At 36.3% G+C, this 21,244-nt stretch overlaps 1 protein-coding gene across 3 annotated transcripts in view; it reads right to left on the bottom strand.

Moving 5' to 3' along the window:
- The window catches only part of LOC149535566 (structural maintenance of chromosomes protein 5-like), a 237,544-nt gene that overhangs the window by 132,702 nt on the left and 83,598 nt on the right, over positions 1-21,244 (bottom strand). For all 3 annotated transcript variants that reach the window (XR_016357992.1, XR_016357993.1, XM_089807140.1), the window contains exons 13-19: positions 8,261-8,389; positions 8,076-8,174; positions 7,717-7,882; positions 7,451-7,596; positions 7,261-7,324; positions 6,957-7,081; positions 6,700-6,777 (exon numbers count right to left, since the gene is read on the bottom strand). Coding sequence is in view for 1 of the 3 variants with exons in the window: in XM_089807140.1 (XP_089663266.1) it covers positions 6,700-6,777; positions 6,957-7,081; positions 7,261-7,324; positions 7,451-7,596; positions 7,717-7,882; positions 8,076-8,174; positions 8,261-8,389 (807 nt within the window). In the remaining 2 variants the exon portion in view is untranslated. The remainder of the gene's footprint in view (positions 1-6,699; positions 6,778-6,956; positions 7,082-7,260; positions 7,325-7,450; positions 7,597-7,716; positions 7,883-8,075; positions 8,175-8,260; positions 8,390-21,244) is intronic.

Raw genomic sequence — 21,244 nt, 5'->3', positions numbered from 1 at the left:
CAGGAACTTATTGATATAAAACACCCTTCCATTGACTCTGCAATATTAAGTCTATTACATCAACAATTTACCCCCTCTCTACTCCAGCTCTCTGACTGTATGCAGAAAAGGCTGAACCCCTCAATCTCTATTTACAATAGTTTATATAGAACACACCAGCATAAGCCTTCATGAGAATATGAAGTGCTTCAGCTTCCATAATTTGAGGAAAATTGAAAACTAATACTCTTGAAAATACAAACAAAAAAAGGAACTAGAGAGGCTATGTCTCTTCACATTATTTATCTCTGAGAACATGAAGTGAACAGCCTCTCACTACTCAACATAACTTGGAGATGCTAGAATAGATGAAGAGTATCATTGCCTCCACCCATGTTTTGTGCCATCAAAGAAAATCTCCATAGCAACAAATGAATGATGCATTCAAATATAACACATTGCACATTGCTCAAGAATACCAAAGAACTAATTGCAACCAATCTTTACAAATGTCTCTATTTCAAAAAAGATCGACCTCCAAAGGCTCTAATGAGATTACAAATCGATCATGAATCGTTACTCATGAAGATGTTCAATAAAACTCATGCATTCGATATATACTGCTTCTATTTGCCATATATGCTCCTTATCATGCCGTGTCACATGTTCGATCTACTATCCTTTCTGTTCCAAATGCATTAATCAACTCAATTTGGAGACCTCAATATTTCCTTCGACGTGCTCTGTAACCGACATTTTCTTTTCTAATATGACAGTCGACTTTGGAAAAAGGCCGAAAGTTCATTTATTTTATTATTCTCCTTCCGTCAACTTTATGCACTTATGTTTAAGCACATACCGAATATCTCTTTTTTTAAGATAATAATCCTTTACTTCTATCACAGCCTTGTACAGGAACAGAGGCAGTGTATCGATGAAGGCCTGCTCGACACCGGAATCATGAAGATGAAATAGTTGTTGCAACTGTCCTTGTAGGACTGTCACATTGTCATGACTCAAACCTGGGTCTCCTCTCCTCCGTAATCATCTCTTACTAGACAAACTAAGTAATCATCCAGTAATTCACGAGACCGCTCTCGTAACTCTTTCACGTCATCGACAAAGGCCTCAGAAGCAGGATCGGGCGAAGAGTCTTGTGTCTACCAAGAATTCTCGATGGGTTTATCATGATCTTTGGGATTCACAAACTCTGTGACTCCAAAATCTTTAGCAATCGCAAACTTCTTGGGATCAATGTCAATGCCAATAACACGTAAAGCACTTGTTGTTTTGGCACCCTCTGCCACCGCAAGATCAACCGTACCAAGACCAAATATTGCAACAATTGATCTAGCTTCCACTTTTGCTGTATTCCAAACCACTCCAAGACCTACATTCTGAGATCTTAGAATCATTTCTTAGGGTTTCTACAGGCTGTCTCCATTCAAGATCTTCGCTGGCCTTTCGACTTTTGTCATCTCGAGGATCAAGTCTAGACATATTCTTCAACTGTTTTCCTATTCGTTCAACAGATTTAAGAACCCGATTCCCGTCCCCAACATCGATTCGAGTTCCTCCATTGTATGCTTTGTATGGTTGGGGAGTGATGACAATGATAATACTGGAAGTAAAATCATTTTGAAACTTCCTTGTCCCATCGAATTAATGCTTCAGCGATGGCAGACCATGCTTAGACTACTAACCAATGCTATTCAACAAATCCCGCACCATATTCGGTCACTATTCATTGATCACAGTGCCACATTATAATTCATGATGTTATATGCCTTGAATATCATCAGTTGTGATGAATGACTGGTAGTAGTCTTATATTCTATGGTAGAAACATTCTTTAGTTCTCGATGCAACAACCAAGTTCGCCATCTTCTTTAGATCTCTTTTCCATAAAAGCAGCTGCGGTGGTGTTTCTTATATGTTTATAACTTCAAAAGCTACAACTGCATGGTACAATTCTTCCTATTCATCATTTCATAGTTTGCATCTGAAATCTTGATTCTGTGTGCATAATACATCTTCTCGGGGCATCATTGCTACATCAATCGATAGTATCAAGAGTGGACCGACCTAAATAAATTCAACTCTCATGATAGATACTCGAATTAGTTTCAAGGCTCAAAGATTATCCTTCCCATATCATCATCGTTAACTGATCAAGAGGCAAATAATTCTCTCCATTTCAATTTACACCCTCTGAGCATTTGAGTTAAATGGCTTGTTGCGGGTTACTGCTCTGAACCTACAACAATAAGCTTATGTGATGGTGCCTGGTAAGATTGTGAAGTGATAGAAGGTGAAGCCTTGTTCTTTGCCTTTGATGCCTGAAGAATGGGGGCATAAGTATGCTTGGTGACTTCAGCTGTAGTTTCTTCAGTAGATGCAGAAGCTGAAGCAGAAATAGAAACACTGTCCATAGACAGAAAAGCAGCAGATGTGGCCCAAGTCAGCAAAAACTAGAGTGAAAACAAGGATATTCACTCCCTCCTTCTATCTTCATGATCATGTTTAGTTGATCAATCTATGATTCATCTCGAACCTCTAGAATAACACTCCCTTTGTTGCGCGCAGATTTCATAATTAGTTCCTTAATTCTTGATTGAACAGGCTATGCTCTTTTAGCATTGTAAAGAAAATTGTCAGTGAAAGCCTGCATGTGAGATGACAATTAAAGTTTTTGACCATTTTAAAAGATATATTTCTAGCCATAAAACTGCATGTAGATCAAGGTGATTAGCGGGTTCATCAAGTAAAAGCAGATTGGGTTCTATGAAAAAGGGCTTGTGTATTAACCACCATCCCCACTATCACAGTAATATCATCCAGCTTTCCTCCTGCAACACAAGAAGACTGTAAATTTCATTCCAAGTAGCTTTTTCCACACTAGAATACCATATCATCAGATCTCTCAATGCCACTAGCCTCTTGCAATCTTGAAGATTTTCCACTAAAGCTCTCCACTGCATTACTCAAATAAAGAAACTTTTTCTGATTCCTTACCAGTGTCCAAGAATCGTGACTTCAATCACCATTCCATCTGAAAGAGATTATCAATGGGAGCATAATATCCTTGCCGGGTTGGGATCTATCACCTACCCATCATGACAGGACTTCCAAATAACCCACCTGGATTGAAAAGAAGAAGGCAATTTGAAGGGGAACCCGGCAAAGATTGCCTACCTATAATGACTTGGACCTAGACTCAAGACTGACTAGACTGACTTGATATGACCAATATTGCCAAAAAAAAATGGGTGACTTAAAGTCAAGCAACACTATTATAATAATAAGGTGAAAGATCATATTAAATCCTTTGAGATACGTTTTATATTTTAACTCAATTATTTATGTTTTTCAAATTATTTATTTAAATAGCTCATGCAAGTCCCATAGATGTTTCCTATTTCAAGTCGCTAGGTCCTCAACCCATCTGCCCAGTGATGGTGATGCTCCTATGCCTATTTTTTTTTGGCAATGCTTCCACCCCTTCGACGTGTTTCCTACAAGGAAATTCTTCGCAGTTAAATCATATTATCATAACAAGTTATAAATAATCATAATGGCTAGCTGCATTTTCAATTCCATGAATTCATGATAAATAATTATAACTAACCATCTTATCATTTCACAGGATTACAACCAATTTAACTGTCAACTGACTTCATGTTAACCTCAACGGCTATACTTTAAATTAGGTCAAAAATTGGGATGTAACACAAAAGACCGCCGAGCAGCCATAAATAAGTCCCGAGAATCACCAGAATCAATAAATCTGAAAAGACCATGATCCTCAAGACCCACTGCAACAGTAGACTGAGTCGCCCGATCAGTGATGGTCCACTGATGTGAACTAGAGGTGACATCCAAGTATGGAGAATGTCGCAGCAACTAACTGACTAAGAGTAGATTTAGTTCCATCCCTGGAACGTAGTACACATCAAGGATTATGAGATTCCTCCAAACATACCGAATCTGACTGTTGCCTTTGTCGACAATCATGTACTCTTCTCCGCCACCAAAAATAACAGAGTCTAAATAAGGTTGGTAGTCAGTAAACCAGTCTCTGCGATGAGTGAAATGACAAGAGGCACCTGAATCAATGTACCAAACAAACAACTTCACATGATTTGCGGGTCTATTAGCCATGAAGGTGTAAAAGGAAAACTTCGTCTACTCAGTTTGCTATGCACTGTTCGCTTTGGGTTGCGAACCTAATTGCTTGGATTGTGCAACTAAGCGTTTCCAACATTCAACCTTCATGTGTCCAAACTTGTGGCAGTAGTTGCATTCAATGTTCTTCTTTCGGGAACCATTTGATGGTGGAGCAGAATACTTCTGCTGAGATGGCTGTTGAAACTTTCCTTTATCCTTCTAAAAGGATTTCACAACAAAGGCTTCTCTGTAGAGGTGGAGCTAGAGCTACTACTGAACTGTTGTCTCCACCGATCTTGCTGCAACAGCAGTGTGCAGAGATCAGTAAACTTCAATTCAACACCAGAAGACGTGATGTTTAGAGTCTCGAAAAAATGCTCATAGGACTTTGGTAAACTCCGAAGAGTGATAACCACAATATCCTCTTCGTCCATCTTGCGACCGATGGCAAGTAACTGATCACGAATTTCCTAAATCCGATTCAGATGTGCCTAGAGCGAGTTGTGCTCATCCATGACAATAGAAAATAGAGTGTTTTTCAAAAAGAAAGTGCTATGCTTTTTTCAGAAGTCTCATGAAGACCTTTGAGATGTGTCCAAATCTCGGCAGCTGTCTTGCTGGATAGAATCTAAGAAAGCTTATCATCAGCCACAGATAATTTAAGAAGCATCACTGCCTCCCAATTATTCAAATCCCATGTATCCTGATCTGGACCAGGAGCAGTCGGACACTTCACAACACCTAGTACAAGTTGATCGGTGTTCCAATATTCAAAAATGGCAATGATCCGCTGCTTCCAAGTGCCATAATTTTGACCATTAAATTTGGAGTTGTGCTCGAGCAGAATGTCAGATATGCCATGGCACATTTTTTAATGAAAATTTGTGAAAATCTTTGAAGGCACGTTCTTCGAGGCAAAAAATGGAAGACCTAGAAAACTCAAAGTGACCCAGAAGAGAGCTCGAAAAACCTAGAAGGAATATGATGTTGTTTACTGAATCTACTAGCTTGAAAATCGAGGCATAAAAATCTGACAAACCAATTGAGCTCTTGAAAAACCCACCAAGAATCTAAAATCAAAATATTTTTCCGAGCTCAAATTTTAGGGTTTTGAGCAAAACCCCAGCCAACGGCCATGAATGGTCAAAAATTGCAGAAATAATGTGGTTTTTTGATAAAACCGTCAAGTTTTCTTCAAGGATGGAAGAACATGGTTGGAGAATGTTGAACAAACACCAAAGAAATGGCCTAGCAGGTGTGAGTTTGAAGAGTCGGATGTCGAAACCCATCTGCAAAAATGGCACATTTTTTTTCTCAAAAACGTGCTGCAAATCAGAGAAGTCTACACAAACAAAATCATGATAGCAGAAACTCGCATTTTGGATCAACGCCGAGCCCCTCAGCCAGCGATAAACAGGAGCAATAAAAACACGATTTGTTAAAGTCACGATTTTGAGGGCAGACTGCTCTGCGAAAAATGGAAATCGCACCAGATTCAAGCTTGCAGTTGAATCTTTGCATTCACAAACTAGAGATCATGCGATTTTCACACAAATTTGATGATTTGTTTTTTATTATTCTCCAAAATTCGAATGGAAACCCTAGCCAGGTTTCTGTGAAACAAGAAAACTCATAAATTATTTCAAAAAAAACAAATTAACAAATAATTTCAAAAAAAATTATTTAAAAAAATTATTGAAAAAAATTGAAGTATTGGCTATGATACCATATTACGAAGTAATTGGTAAAATACTTGCTTGTTATTAACAAAGACCGAATGGTCAATATATACAAAAGAATAAAACGATGTTTCCTTAGGAAACGATCGTAAAGAATAGAAACATTCTATTCTAACAGAGAAAGCTAAAAAAGCGAAAGCTAACTAAAGCTAACTAGATATTTACAATAGATTACCATTAACTAATAATAGACAATTATTTGTTATCATAATAGAAACAAGTATTCCATTAAGTACGCCACACCATGTTGGATGTCCAATCTTTCTGCCACTTGGGCCAAAAGGATGATTATCCGCTCTTGGACTTAGACTGAGGATCACCTTGGTCAAACCTCTCATGCTCCCTCATTCAAAACCTATAGTAATGAATAAATGGCCTATCTGATGAATTATGATGATTACATGTATTTGTATCATATGTGTGATGAGTAACCCTACTTGCAATAATTGATCTTTCAAATATTATCTAATATGGTTGCGGGATCTCAACCAGATTTATCTTCATTAAGACATTTGAATTGTAAAGGTAACTATATTACATTTTATATTTTTTAATTACAGTTGTGATTCTACGGCAAGATCCAGGATCTTCCCAAAAAGGGGGCATTACAACTACCATGATTGATAATACGTTCTCCATTTCTTAAGTCTGCTACTGAATATGTAATACAAGCATATTTACTTGTACATACCAGATTGAAATCTGACATTGGAACATGAAAGGCGGGAGCCAAAACCATTCCATTGCAATAATTAAGGCAGGTAACAAAAGTTAATGGAACCATTCAAAATTCTTACAATAAATAAAGATGTACCTTCATATCAAGTTCAACAACTGCAAGTTGTTCTTGTGCAAAGTGCCGCTTGAGAGAGACTACTGCAATCAACAAATCCTGTATGAAAAATTCATTCATCCATTATGGTCACTGTTATAGGAATCATAAAACGCAAGAAAGAAAATGATGAACCAAGATTGTAAAAGATGTTATAACCAACTGCAACACTGTGAGTTTCTTCTCCTAAACTCTAGTAATTATAGTCTGCCAACGAAGATTCAGCATTATCATTTTACCTTCATTTCAATTGCATGCTTAAAGCGTTGCACATTTAACCTGCCTGTCAAATCAGTAAGCCTAGATATAGTTGTTTCCAAATCTTCTTCATTCTCCATTGATTTGAGCTTCCTTTTACGCTGATCTATTAGAGATGGAATGAAAAACTATAACCATAAGATCCTAACCGATAACAACCGAATTCTACTTTGCAGCAATCAGCTGTAAGTTTATTTATGTGATAATCCATACTAGGTTGGCGACATTCTTATGCATTCTGCATCATTCTTACACCACATTTTTTACATATCAGAAATTGCACACCTATTCGATTATCCATCTCTTGCCGCTTTCTTCGCTCTAATTTCATATTGTTGATGATCTCTTCCTGCAAATACAATAAGACTTTATCTCAATAATTATTCTTAAATTCAAAAATAAATCCTAGTAACCACATTGATTACATACTTTCTGATTCTCTTTAAAAAAGATGCATTATAGTTTCTTATCACACCCTCTTCCTGTGTAATTTTGCAGCTTCATCTTCCAAATGCCTTTGTTCGCTTGATATTGACTTAACATCATCATCTAGTTTTCCAATATGCTCTTCACATGCTCTCCTTTTATTACCAAGTTCATTAACTTCTCTCATGTCCACAGCTATAATAAACAGAAATTGACGTCACCATTAATGAGGAAACAATCCTAAAATACTGCATTTGTATGATCTCAAGAAAATCAATAGAATTGATGGTATCCCAGCATTTTGACATCACTTACTAGAAGAAAAAAGTCTTGATCCTTGAACTGTACTGACACTTGCTGAACTATGGCCTCCATATCGAGAAAGTGACCAGCGATAGTGATTTTCAGGAGTCCATAGGTCCATCACTCCTAATTTGTTTGCATCATCAGCTCTGCAGTTGGTCTCTTCTGAACCAATGAACTGAAAGGAGAAAAAGAAAGTTTAACCGCAGTATAAAATTTGTGCAATATTTAGTAAATTAGTTATCTGCTATCTGCTGAGTCTTCAGATACATTTAAATAAGCTTTTGTTAACATGTTGGACAATAATATGTTATAATATTGTTATCAAAAACTAGTTGTCAGTTATCACAAATAAAATATTTATAACATACCGAGTGATCTAATGCAGCCTGACTTATTAAAACTTCCTTCACAGCAGATGGGGCCTTAAATACTTCGTCAAGCCTTGATGTAATCCCCAGATTCCGCATCTATATTATGAAAATAAACATGAAATAGAGCACAACATAAGAACCATTGCAGTTGCAAAGAATGATTGAAATCTAGAGAGTCTTACCGCATTCGTTACTGGCTGAGGTTGATTTCGCACTTGTCGATTTCCAGTGTAGTTGAGAACGGGAATATCAAAAGATTTCAAGTTCTTCACAAGCAAGTCTCGATCATCTGAATCTTGAGTTATGAATGACTGCAATCAACAGAGAACTTAATTTAATGCACATAAAAAAATTAAACCAAAAGCATCTGTAGAAAACAATTCTTATACTGGGGTGGTGAATCAATGGAAGCTCTAAACTTCTGATCCTTAATAAATTGAAATTACTTTGATATACTGATAAGCATAAAAAAGAAATGATAAGAGAGTAGACACACATAGAAACCATAGCAAGAAATGCTGCTAGGATCTACTGTAATATGTATTGATCCAACCTTGCGAAGAAAATAATGTGTACAAAGTTTAAGTGCACCAAACCTACAGAATCACCAAATTCCTTGCTTGAGGGCACCAACTTCTCAAACTGATCACCAACTCAGCATCTTAGAGCACTTGTTAATGTTGTAGCTTCAATCGGATTGAATTGATCTAAAAATTGTCATTTTATGGTTAGGTCAACCATAAATTAGACAAACTTTAATATATACTTACAATTACCATAATTTTTAATATTGTCTATTTGGTTGTTAACTTACAATTACTATAGAGATGTGTCTCTTCATAAGACATGTCTCCTCTACTCATATTTATACACATTCAAATCTGCACTTGGAATACAGAGAATGAATGGAAACTGTTATTACATTTCCAGCGATCCTTTCCCTCAATATGGTATCAGAGCCAGGCTGCAAATGTAAGAATGGATCAGAAAGAAAACAAGGATATTCATCAAATCCGCATCACAAGCGTATATATCAAAGCTTTAAAATGAAGAAGTGTTTACCCACTCTTTAATAGAGACAATATTGCGTGCTATGAAGACTGGAAAATCAACCAAAGAAGAATTCTTATCGATAGACAAGCTAAAAGAGGTCCAATTACATGTATGTATCCTAGATCGATGGCAACACCTATGATCTTAACGGTAAACAGAGACAGTAAAGCAAAAATACTTACTAACATGGACAAGGTGAAATAAACAATTACAGTGGACACCACCCAACAAAGCATAGGAGATCACCAGTAGAAAGGGACAAATATCCACATTGATAAACCTCGCAACATGGAAACTAACAAGTTACTTAGTTGCCGGATTCGTCCAAGACAGACCAGATCCAGATTCGGGCTTGCATCCTTGAGGATCCTGCCCAGATCCTCAAGGATCCAAGCCATAGCCCGAGGATCCAGCACGGATCCGCAGCAATACAAGGCACAAAAACATAAAATGGTAAATTTTTTTTTGCTTCAAACCCCAAAAACGACCCTTTGATTCATGATGCAAGTTCAGTTGCCTTAAATTTTGCTCTCTCATAGTTGCTAGTTTGAAGTTTATATATATATATATATATATATATATATATATATATATATGAATCCTCCACAAATCATAATTGGGAAAAAGAAATCCCAAATCGGATTTGTTTCATGAATCGCCAACTAAGACAAATTACTGTCAGCATAGAAGAAGCATCCCAAACAAAGGATCGTAGATATAAATCCGAATCAGATAAAAGAGTTGACAGCAATAAGGAAGGATACAGGAGTATTTTTGGACACCATTGATAAGGAATAAGCAGACGCCTATGCCAATCAAGATATGCCACTGGGAAAGAGGTTTTTAAGATACTAGGAAAGACGTTTTTAAGATACGGGGAAGGAATAAACAATAATAACAACTCCAGAGTTACCGTAAAAAGAAAGAAAGGAGAGTAGCTAATCAAGGAAGTCCACACAGTAAATTACACATTGAATAAAGAAAATAGGATGGAAAATGTAGATAAAAGGGGTGGAAAGGACATCATATCCCAGACAGATACATCATATAACAGGATGCTGAATCAGAGGTTAAGACAGCAAATACACAAGGATATAGTTCAACAGACAACACTGAATAACACTATGAAGCAGCTATCCAAGGAATTCCCCAAGGACGATTAGTCATGCAAAGCCAATTGTGTGCCAAACTGGCTTAAATGACATATTTGATAACAAAACTGAGTCGTGCACTTAGGGATAAAATGATACCCTCCAGAAATGGGGATACCATTGATCTTCAACATCTAGATGTGTCTGCAAATTATATCAAACGTAGGTCCAAGTTTAGGAGAATCCACTTATTATGAATCAGAGATTTTGTACGAGAACTTTGAAATTGGTAGATTAACGTATATTGTTTCATCAAGTCCAATGGTGATTATTGAGGAAGCCTGGCCAGAGAGAATTCGAAAGACTTATTTCATTCCTGCGAGGATTCAATGATCATCATTGATAGCTTTAGTAAACATTTTGAGGAAATTATCATGGTGAACACTACACAGAGCATTAGAAGTCATCAATTCCCCTACAAATACTGACAATAAATAGATATTCACATTTGTTTATCGCAATCGCCGGCCCACTGATTTCCGTCAAGTGGGTATCACACTTGGAAGAAAGGATTATCAGATAAACTCAAAGCAAAACATCAAGTACAGATTGTGGAAAAAGAGGATATACCAGACAGTAATTTAATAAGAAGAAATTGATTGAATCAGCAAGCATTATAATCAGATCAGCAACCCACATTAAGGGATCACATAGAAAGAGGAAGTAAGGAGGACAAACAAATGATAAAACAGAGTATAATATCTTACCTTTCATTATAACTTCCATCTTAGAAGTACAGGGGGAAATCGAGCATATAGAGCAGAATTAATCACCCTAGCAATACTGATAAAGTCCATTAACAGGGCAATGAAATATATTATCAAATAGACATCCCAGTAGACAGACAATTTGAGACATATTTGATGATGAATAGTGTGGATCTAAACCACCATACTCTGCGCACAATCACATCCGCGAATAAGTAGAATCATAAGGAGTAAATAGTGAAGATGACCATTACTAGTGCACAATAGTAAAATGCCAAAAAGATGGAGGGAGGATTAAAATTATAATGGGACTGATTATCATTCCGATTCTTTCTTAATAATATTCCTCAGAGAGAAGCTATAATTTTATCTAAATAGTAATTGTACATATATTCAAATAGCTCAAATTCAGAAACTACAATTTGAGATTCTATGGTATTATTCAGAAACTACAAAGGTTGAGAGTCTTATATTAATATGTGAGACTATGTGTTAATGTTTGGTAGCTTCTGTCGGATAACTCTTTGGATATACATGTAATTATATATGACATATACTTCTATGTGAGATATAAACTTATTATATGTGAAAAATATATTTATATATACATATATATATATATATATATATATATATATATAGATAACAATAATTAAGTTTATATAAATTAATTATTTGATTATTGAATAGACATAACCTATGCTCAATATAAATGAGAGGATGTTGCATATGGAAAACGTATACCTCAACAGGCAATGCCATTACATTTGCAGCAGATCCGGAAACCTCAACATGGTATCAGAGCAGGTTGCAAGTGTAATAATAGAAGCCATGGAGAATGCAAGGACAATTCATGTAGTTGAGCAGGATGAGATAAAATTAGTGGGGGTCAGTGGCTTAAGGGTGTCCTCCATGCAACATTATATATAGATCTGCTGTTACACTAAAATGTATGTGTGTTGGCGAACTTATAACTCAGCATTTTCAGAGTGGCAGTTAGCCTATCATGATAATCTTAGAGGCATGACGGTCAGCTTAACAGTCCATCTCTATAGCTTAGGACAATTGAATTTGGGTTGACACTCTTATACTCCGGTATAAATACATTTGTAAGCTTCAATGAACTTTCAAATTGACATTTTTACGAAGATCAATCCAACCCTATCTAGTAGATTATCATAAGATTTAGAAACAGGTTCTTAATTGCCGTGAAAAGCACATGGAAAAATACTTTAAACTATTGGAATAGTATTACAAGTCAAAGATGACAATTAGAATATTGCGAAAGACCACAGGCGGCAAAGAATATGATTTAGGGTGACAGCTTCAATGCAAATTATTTAAATCAGATCATAGAAGATGTCGTATCCATCTTTGTCATGAGCATATATTGTTTCGTCATATGCAAAATTGTAAAGGGAGATCGAGACTACCTGAAATTATTCACATAATCTCTCACCGTAGGAAGACTCTGCAATTGCCACAAATCGAAGGAAGTTTAGAAGAAATAATTTTTTAGTGTGCCATCTCATGCGCAACAGAAGCAGATAGTACTGACCTCCAATGTGGATGGGAAAACTTGATGCAGACAACTTCAATATTACATACAGAATATATTCCTAGAAACATGTGTGCTAATGTTTTTTCCCCATAATATTATCTGTAGTGTTAAAGATTCAAATGTTGATAGACAAATTTCATTAGTGAAATGAAAAAAAAAAAAACACAATGTCTTATCGGAAGAAGTTGTTGAAGTTAAAAAGTGGTGGTCATTATCATGGACATGAGTGGGGACAGAAAATTAAGGTACAAGCTATGGAGTGAGGAGGTAAGTTGTTTAATTAAACAAATTATATTGGTATGATTATGCCTTATTATAAATATGAATAGTAATTGTACTATTAGAAATATACTTTCTTGAATATTCATGTTTTGAGTATATGTAATATAGGGAACATGGAAATTCCCAACTTAATTTATTTATTAAGCATTATATTTATTATTATTTGAAATGAAATCTATTCAAATAATATTACTGTGAAATTCTATTATTGGTTGGTACATAAGTAGAATATGTTTTATTTATTTATTTGAATAATATATTATCATTATTGAGAATAATTATTCAAGGAATATTTTTACCATTAAAAAGATATGTGCCTTGATCTTCTCTTTGAGAATGTTCTCGCAGGACATTGATGATTAATATCAGATTACGAGGGAATCTGACACTTCATCAAAAGCAATATTGAATGAACAACTCTAAAAATTGATGTTAAAAGGGAGATTGAAATTCAGAGGCAAGTTGACATTTTAGACAACCTTGAAACAAAGGGAGAAGACTAAGGATGCCATTTTGTTAACCTTCAGTGAACCCGATCTTATTGATTAAGAGGGAGTAAACCATGTTGAGATGGTTTCTCTGAAGTTCAATAAGTTGTCACAATCAAGAGGACTGTGACTATGTATGGGCCTACCCCCTGTTTACATCATGAGGAAGTGACGACTTCCAAATGACGTCACTTGTATTTGGGAGAAGTTGTAAGGTGACAATCTTACAATCAACTTGTATTATGAGATCTAATAAATTGAGTAAATGGTGAATGTTTTGTATCTTAACATTTTGGGAGGCCATTACTCTTAGAGTACTTGGTGAATATCATTGATATTTTGGGAGGCCAATACTCTTGATATCAAATGTGATATCTAAACGCTTTGAGTAAGTGGTGAATATCATTGATATTCTGGGAGGCCAATACTCTTGATATCAAATGTGATATCAAAACATTTTGAGTAAGTGGTGACTATCATTAATATTCTGGGAGGCCAATACTCTTGATATCAAATGTGATATCAAACCTTGTTTTTGAGTATTTGATGAATATCGGATGTCGATATTTTGGGAGATCAAGACTCTTGATATCAAATGTGATATCATACCCTAGTTTGAGAAACTAATGAATATCATGTGTTGATATTCTGAAGATCAATACTCTTGATATCGCATGCTATATTAAATGGTAGAAAACTTCTAAGATATCCTTAATATGACCAATGGTGTAATATTTGTCTTGTGTTTATCCTCCCTTGCTAAGAAGGAATGTTAATGTTTGGTAGCTTCTGTCGGATAACTCTTTGGATATACATGTAATTATATATGAGATATACTTCTATGTGAGATATAAGCTTATTATATGTGAGAAATATATATATATATATATATATATATATATATATATATATATTTATATATATATATATATATATATATATTTATATATATATATATATATAACAATAATTAAGTTTATATAAATTAATTATTTGATTATTGAATAGACATGTCTATTCAATAAATTATGCTCAATATAAATGAGAGGATGTTGCATATGGAAAACATATACCTCAACAGACAATGCCATTACATTTGCAGCAAATCCGGAAACCTCAACACTATGTTCAAGTGTGTGATCAGATATCAATTTGAAAAGACCTTGGAGATGATCCTAGAGATATGTCGAGTGTCGAGTGAGTGTAACAAACATAAACCTGCATCTATACTATTATATTTGAGATTCAACAAAGAGATATTGGTTGTCTTCGGACTTAATGAGCTTGTTCTAGATATTGTTGATAAAACTCTTGGTGAACCAGTGTCTGCGTCACTGACTTCAATTTTTCCAGAAAAGACTTAAAGTCCATCAGTAGCTTCTAGAGATTGATTGTAAAACTCATGAAAGAAAGCTTCTGGTTCTAATAATAGATGGAAAGAGGGAAACGGATTATCCAGTTTGCTTTCAGATGGTTGACATCCTTCAATACTTGGAGACTCTGAAATATGGTCACTACTCAATCAATAACTGTGCATGTGAGTATGGAAGCATTAGAAAAAAGTTTGAAACTTCCAAATCAGAGGCATGATCAATTTGACAGGGCTCAAACTGCAAGGAATGGACTTAATTCATTAAGGATGGACAAAAAGGCATTTTTGTCACTTGAGATATTTTGTATGAAATTAAGTGTCAAATAATTACGAGTGTATTTCAAATAAGAACTGAAGGCAGATAAGCTCTGAGAAACCGAAAGGATCAATATAGATAAGAATGATTTCTCTCGCAGCTACCAAAACACTAACACTTTACCGTACATAATATCTTACGATACCACCAATGTTGTTCTTATTAGGTACTGAACCAATGCAAGCCAAGCTAAAGTTCTCAAAGAAAGCTTTTCCAGGTAAGTTTCAAAATTGAGGACAATTTCCTCTAAGCATGGAGGAAATAATGAAGTCATCCACTAAAGTTTTTGTTGAGAATTAGTGTTCGCATCGGTGTTGAAAATATTGAATCATAGGATGCATCTGCTAATTATTTATTAAGTTTGTTAAATAGGTAGGTATAGTTGTTTGTTCAGATTGAGTTATAATAAATCCATTTATTTAGGAGTCATTGAAGGAGGTTTCCTATGACATAGAATATAAAAATCCTACAAGTATGTAATCCATAATTGAACAAAATAACGCAAATTATTCTTGTATAAAATTCAATGAAACTTTTAACTACTCTGCCCATATTTTTTGATATGGTATTGGAGCAAAATCAATTTTGTGCCTAATTGTGATGAGTCTATCCAAGCCGATTCATTTGTTGCCCCAACCTTCTCTCTCACAGGCGAGATCATTGGATACTGTGGCATTGTGGGCATTGTTTACTTTGATATTTGGAGAGCATGGCTGGTAATGCAAAACAGAAACAGTGAAAAATCATCACAAGTTTTTGCTCTGTGTTCCTTGGCTGTGGATCATGTTAGATAAAGTCCACCAATCAATTATGCACTTTAAATAATCATTATCAAAACTTAAACATATAACCAATAGATACAACAACCACAATATGATAACCAAGCACAATGACACAAGATATGTTATCTAGGGAAACCCTTCATCAAAGGGAAAACCCCGGTGGGAATGACGCACAAAAGATGATTTACTAATATAGAAAGTTCCTTGTGAAAGGATAAGACCCTGTTAGGAGTCAATCAAATACATGTAGTCCCTATTAAGAGACTTTGAATCCCTACTTCAAGATTCCAACCCTATTAGAAGTTGTTTCAATCCTGTTAGAGGCTCATAAATAGTCAGTTGAACCCACTGTCCAAATTGCTTTAGAACTGTCTTCACTAGACAATTCTTAGGATAACATATCTAAGGGTGAACTGAGAAATACAGCAACTTATCTTGCCAATATAGTTCCTTTGAAATTCTCAATACATCAACAACATCATCCTTTACACTAAACTCATCAAGTTCCCATCCAAAGCTCACATACAATAATGATCATGCATTATAGCACATATGACAATTACAGCCAAGGAAAATGTCTTTCATTTATACCAAGTCCTAAAAGAACTAATTGAGTCGTCCTTGAGGCTTCCCCAATGTACAATGAATAATATAGGACCATCATAATATATTACAATTAAGTTCCACATGCTACAATACATAATACATCAATTTATAACACCAGTCGGCCTGAAAGTGAACATACGACACGTTACACTTCAGCGACCATCACAGAATGATCAGCTAATTCTGCTACCTCGAACACATAACCACGAACATGTCTCTGCTCGAAATCCAAGCCCGTTGAACAAGCTTTAACCTAGCCGAAAAGATACAACTCAAACATCAAAATACTGTTTCTTGTACACTTGCCTACAACTAGTCTTCCGTAAAACTGATCTGACTAACTCGGATCTTCGTAACTCTTTCCGTGCACTTAGATACGTCATAAGAACATATCCAAAAATACTATGCTAAGCTCGCTGAACACAACTCTACATCCTCTAACCTCGCTGAACAAAAATCTCTTGCAACTCTAACTGTACTATCCAGAAAGCCAATATGTTGACATTAATGACAAACCAAGTCATGAATGCAACACATAAGCATTCAATCATCTCTCCAAACATGCCAACGGACTCCCCAAAGGAATATTCTCAGAATTCATGCTAATAGATCAATGTAAAAAACAAGAGTCTTTGCTTTGGCAACTAGAAAATAATAACCTCTATAGAAGATAGAATTGCAAGATCATTGAGTTAGCAAGTAGTTACAGGGAATTGAGGGACAACTTCTAGATATCTATTTTTTTGAGAACGAATGAAGGCATCTCATTTATGATCTACTCGTGCTCTTTGCAAGATTTGATTACTTGAAGAGATATCTTGAATAGGTCAAGTGAATTGATTTTTTATGAGGCTATCAAATTACATCTGCACTACAACCGTCTTTTGTAGATTAGGGGATTAAATATTCCTTCTTTAGCTAATGCTCCTAGAAGTTTAGATATCGGTATAGATTTTTCTGATTTGACAATTAGTTCTTTTATCCTCCTCAACTTTCTAGCATTAACATTAAAAGGTTCCACTTTAAATTGTTTGTAGACTGATTGGTTGAACAAGCACTTCCAATTTTTTAAAGATTTAGAGCTCTCTTCTAATGCAAGAGCATCTTTGGGTCGTCAGCAATCTTGCATTAGCCAAGAATATTTCCTTTTCGTGTTTTGTCATTGTTTTCCAATTTTAGTGTCTCAGCAGCGATCCTTCAAGTTGGATCATTTTCTATTGCTAACTTTATGGTGTATTTGTTAGCATGAATGTTAATGGTACTACATTGGGGGAATATCCTGAGCATCGGAGAGTATTGATATGTTGCATTCATGACTGTGTTTGTCATTGATGTCAACATAGCATGGTTTCTGTAAAGACTGGCTCAGTAGCAGACAAAGATCTTGATAGTACGGACAATGGTTTGATTGTCTAGTCATGCATAGTTATGGACATGTTCGGCACATGTCCTAATGACGTGGTCAAGTGCACAATGTCTAAGTCGAAGACGTGTTGGTAAACAGATTTGTTCTTTTCTGATTATGACTCTTGAATGCCCAAATTAGGAACAATATCTGATTACAAATAGTTGAAAAGCCACTTATGGATAGATTGGCTTTTCTCTAAACTGATAGGTACAGCTCCCTATGGTAGATTTGCAATGAATGATGTTTTGCTTCTAAAACTAAATGAGGGTGTGTTCTTGACCCGAGAACAGAAGAGGTAAAACCAAGCCAGACCTAAATAGGATCTAACTCAGGCAAAAGGATTTTTGAAGGATTGATTAAGTTAATGAACCCACACATCTTATGAATTCACAAAGCTTAACAGCATAACAACTAATACTAAACTGAATTAATTAGAAACTAAACTACAGTTAACTAAGAAAAACAACAATTAAGGGATCTCTCTTTGAACATGCAATGACACTACTAATCACATTGCTCGCTACCTTGAAACAAGGGAATGTAACTCTGTTCTTTCCTTGCCTCAATCCAAACAAAAGAGAAAACATATAACTACAACTAGTAGAAATGGAACAGAAAATAGTTGATACAAAATACCATTAAATTGACTCTGCAACATCAAGTACTTCACACCAAAAATTCGTCGACCCTTTATTAATCTTTCAATTTCATACATATAGGATTTTGAGATGACCGTTACAATAGGAGTTCAATTGGTTCATCTTCTCAAAAATGACAAATGGCAAGTCACCAGTTTGTCGTATTACATAAGAAAGCGAAAAGGGGGGCAAAATGTGAATCACTTCGACTTCTTCACCTTTTCAGCTTTTGTTCTATAGGCCTTAGCGGCAACTATGATTGGGATTAGCTCGTCATGCTTAGGCACGTGTATGTTGGTGTATCTCAAGAGCCACTTGGAATGTTTCCTGGCCAACTCCTTCACAACATTCAATTGATTTGGCAATTCCTCCATAGCCATGTGTATGCATCCGCTGATCTTCTGGAGTTCTGCCACTCTGTTTTGACTACTAGAAGACACATCAGTCAGACTATCTAAGAATTTAGAGAAGTTCTCCTTCATGACATTTACCCCGATGAGTGCTTTCCCTTGGTCACTAGTCTGTGAATCTGTGTGTAACCCCTTCATGAGTTCAAATCCTCTGTCTTGGGTCTTCTTTACCTTATTCTCTGTTTCCTTAAGCCCCTTTTCTGCTAATAGTATCATTTCTGACTTGAACTGCATGCTCTGAAGCCATTCGAACAGAGGTTTGTCTCCCTTTGGAAAGATTTTTGCCTCAACAGCTTCCTTTGCTTTCATTTGAATGATCATCTTCAGAAGAGAGATACAATCATCACACTTTGTCCTTTCCCTGGCCAGAGTATTGCTATTTGATAAGATGTTATCCTTCTCTGTTTCCAATCTCAGGATAACATTGCCAATTTGTTCTACAATAGCAACTCCCTCTAATTTGAGCTTCCCAATCCATTCTTTACCAATTTGGCCAAAGTGCCTATCTTCCTGAAGTTGAGAGATTGGGACCTGAACCTCAGCAGTAGTAGGATTTTTGGTTACTGATACTCTTGAGATAGTTGCCAATGGAGTGACCAATTGTTTGATGAATCTGTTCAACTCTTCTATCTCAGCCTTCATCCTAGTCTTTGATAACTTCAGACTTTCTAATTGTCCCTCAATCACTTCATTGGTTGACTTCCACAAGCCAACCTTGGTGTCATGTCTAGCCTCTCCAATGTCCACCGAGTGCAGAGTAAAATCATCAACAATCATATCTTCAATTCTTCCTCATTTGTTGGGCTTGGCTATCTCCATTGTCAGGTGCCCTGTTTCTAGATCTTGCCCAAGTATAGACAAAGTTTTCTGCTTCTTTACCTTGGTTAATGCAAATATAGAACGAACTGCAAGGGATGCGGTGTCTTTGGCGGGAGCGCTTTCAGCTTTCCTTTTTCTCTCTCTCCAGAGAACCAAGAATCAGTGCCTATCACTTTGGAGGCCGTCCCAAGTGATTCTATACTAAACATCTTCTTCTTAACTAGAGTGACTGTCATTGCAGTTGAAGAGAAGCGATTCTTCGGATCTTGAGAAATGAGCATGGAAGAGCTCTAGTCTTTATCCACCTCTTGAGTTTTCTTCGTTGTCTCATCTGACTCATTAGATTCACTACTACTACTCTTTCCATCTCCCAAATCTACTATCTGTATTGGGGAGCCACTTGGTTCCAGAAGTGCAGCACTTACTAGCGGAATGGGGCTATGATGAGGAGAGGGAACTAGAGTAACATGGGGAGAAGGATCTGGAGTGATAGCACTATCCTTTGGCTCCTCCGTCTTCTTCTCTTCAACACCAGTTTGGGTTCCAATAACTGGGAGGGAGCCATCATGACAAGTCTTAGCTATGGGAATGCCTTTGTCTGGAGGTTGGTCACCTCCTCTCGAAGGTTGAGTTGGTCCTTGAGTGGTAGCTGGTGTTACACCTGGTGTGGCACTCTAGGAGGAAGAGGGAGTAGCAGCTTCTGGAGAAGCTTGAGTGGCTATGCTTTTACTCCGACTACTTTTGGCCGTCCATTCGACCCACTTCCCAGTTCTCTTGATGATTTGGGCCATCATAACATCTAAATCTTCCTCAGCATTCTCATAAGGCTCCGAACTAATAGGAGTGCTCCTTATCTTAGTTAAATATGTATTACTATACATATTTTGTCCATCGTTCTCTAATCCTTCAACATTCAAATTGATACCATATGTTTTAATTTGCTCCACTGTGAGCCTGGCGAAAGCACGATCTCGACTTTCAAATTCATCTTTACAATCCGCCCAATAGTCTTCAACAGTGGTAATGTGTTTGATCACACTCCCAATCTGCAACACATCCCTGGCATATCCATTCGGATCAAACATAGGTCTCACGACCTCATACACCTCCAATTTGCATTTCATTTTGAACACTTTGAGCATATTCTCTACATCAGAGCAGGACTTACAACTGTAAGCTTCAACTTTCATAGGGAATTCATACCCTTTCTTCTTCAAGCTTCCACTTAACACATTCACCTAGACCGCCTACCTCATGATCTCTATTAGCACGATCATGTTGCTCGGATACCTAGGCAGCTTCAAGGGGGATCCATCAAAAGCTACAAGACACAAATATGAGAAAGATAAGCACTGGATAAAATAGTTTCCAAACTGACTAATAGCCGCCATTGCCTCCAGCCTGAACCTCCTCTCCGGGCATCCTTGGAGTTCCTTGCAAATCTAATTGTGAATGCGTCATTAACCTTGACATAATCCGCATAGCTATTTTGCAATTGCAAACATGGATAAAACTCATAACACTTCACATCATCTGGAAAAAATTCTATTCTTGGAAGTCCCGGCCATAACTG

The sequence above is a fragment of the Cupressus sempervirens genome, chromosome 10 (genome assembly GCF_028749045.1).
Source record: "Cupressus sempervirens isolate cs-2001-9-10 chromosome 10, ASM2874904v1, whole genome shotgun sequence".
In the NCBI taxonomy this organism is placed as follows: Eukaryota; Viridiplantae; Streptophyta; class Pinopsida; order Cupressales; family Cupressaceae; genus Cupressus; species Cupressus sempervirens.
This window is presented reverse-complemented; position numbering and strand designations above follow the sequence as displayed.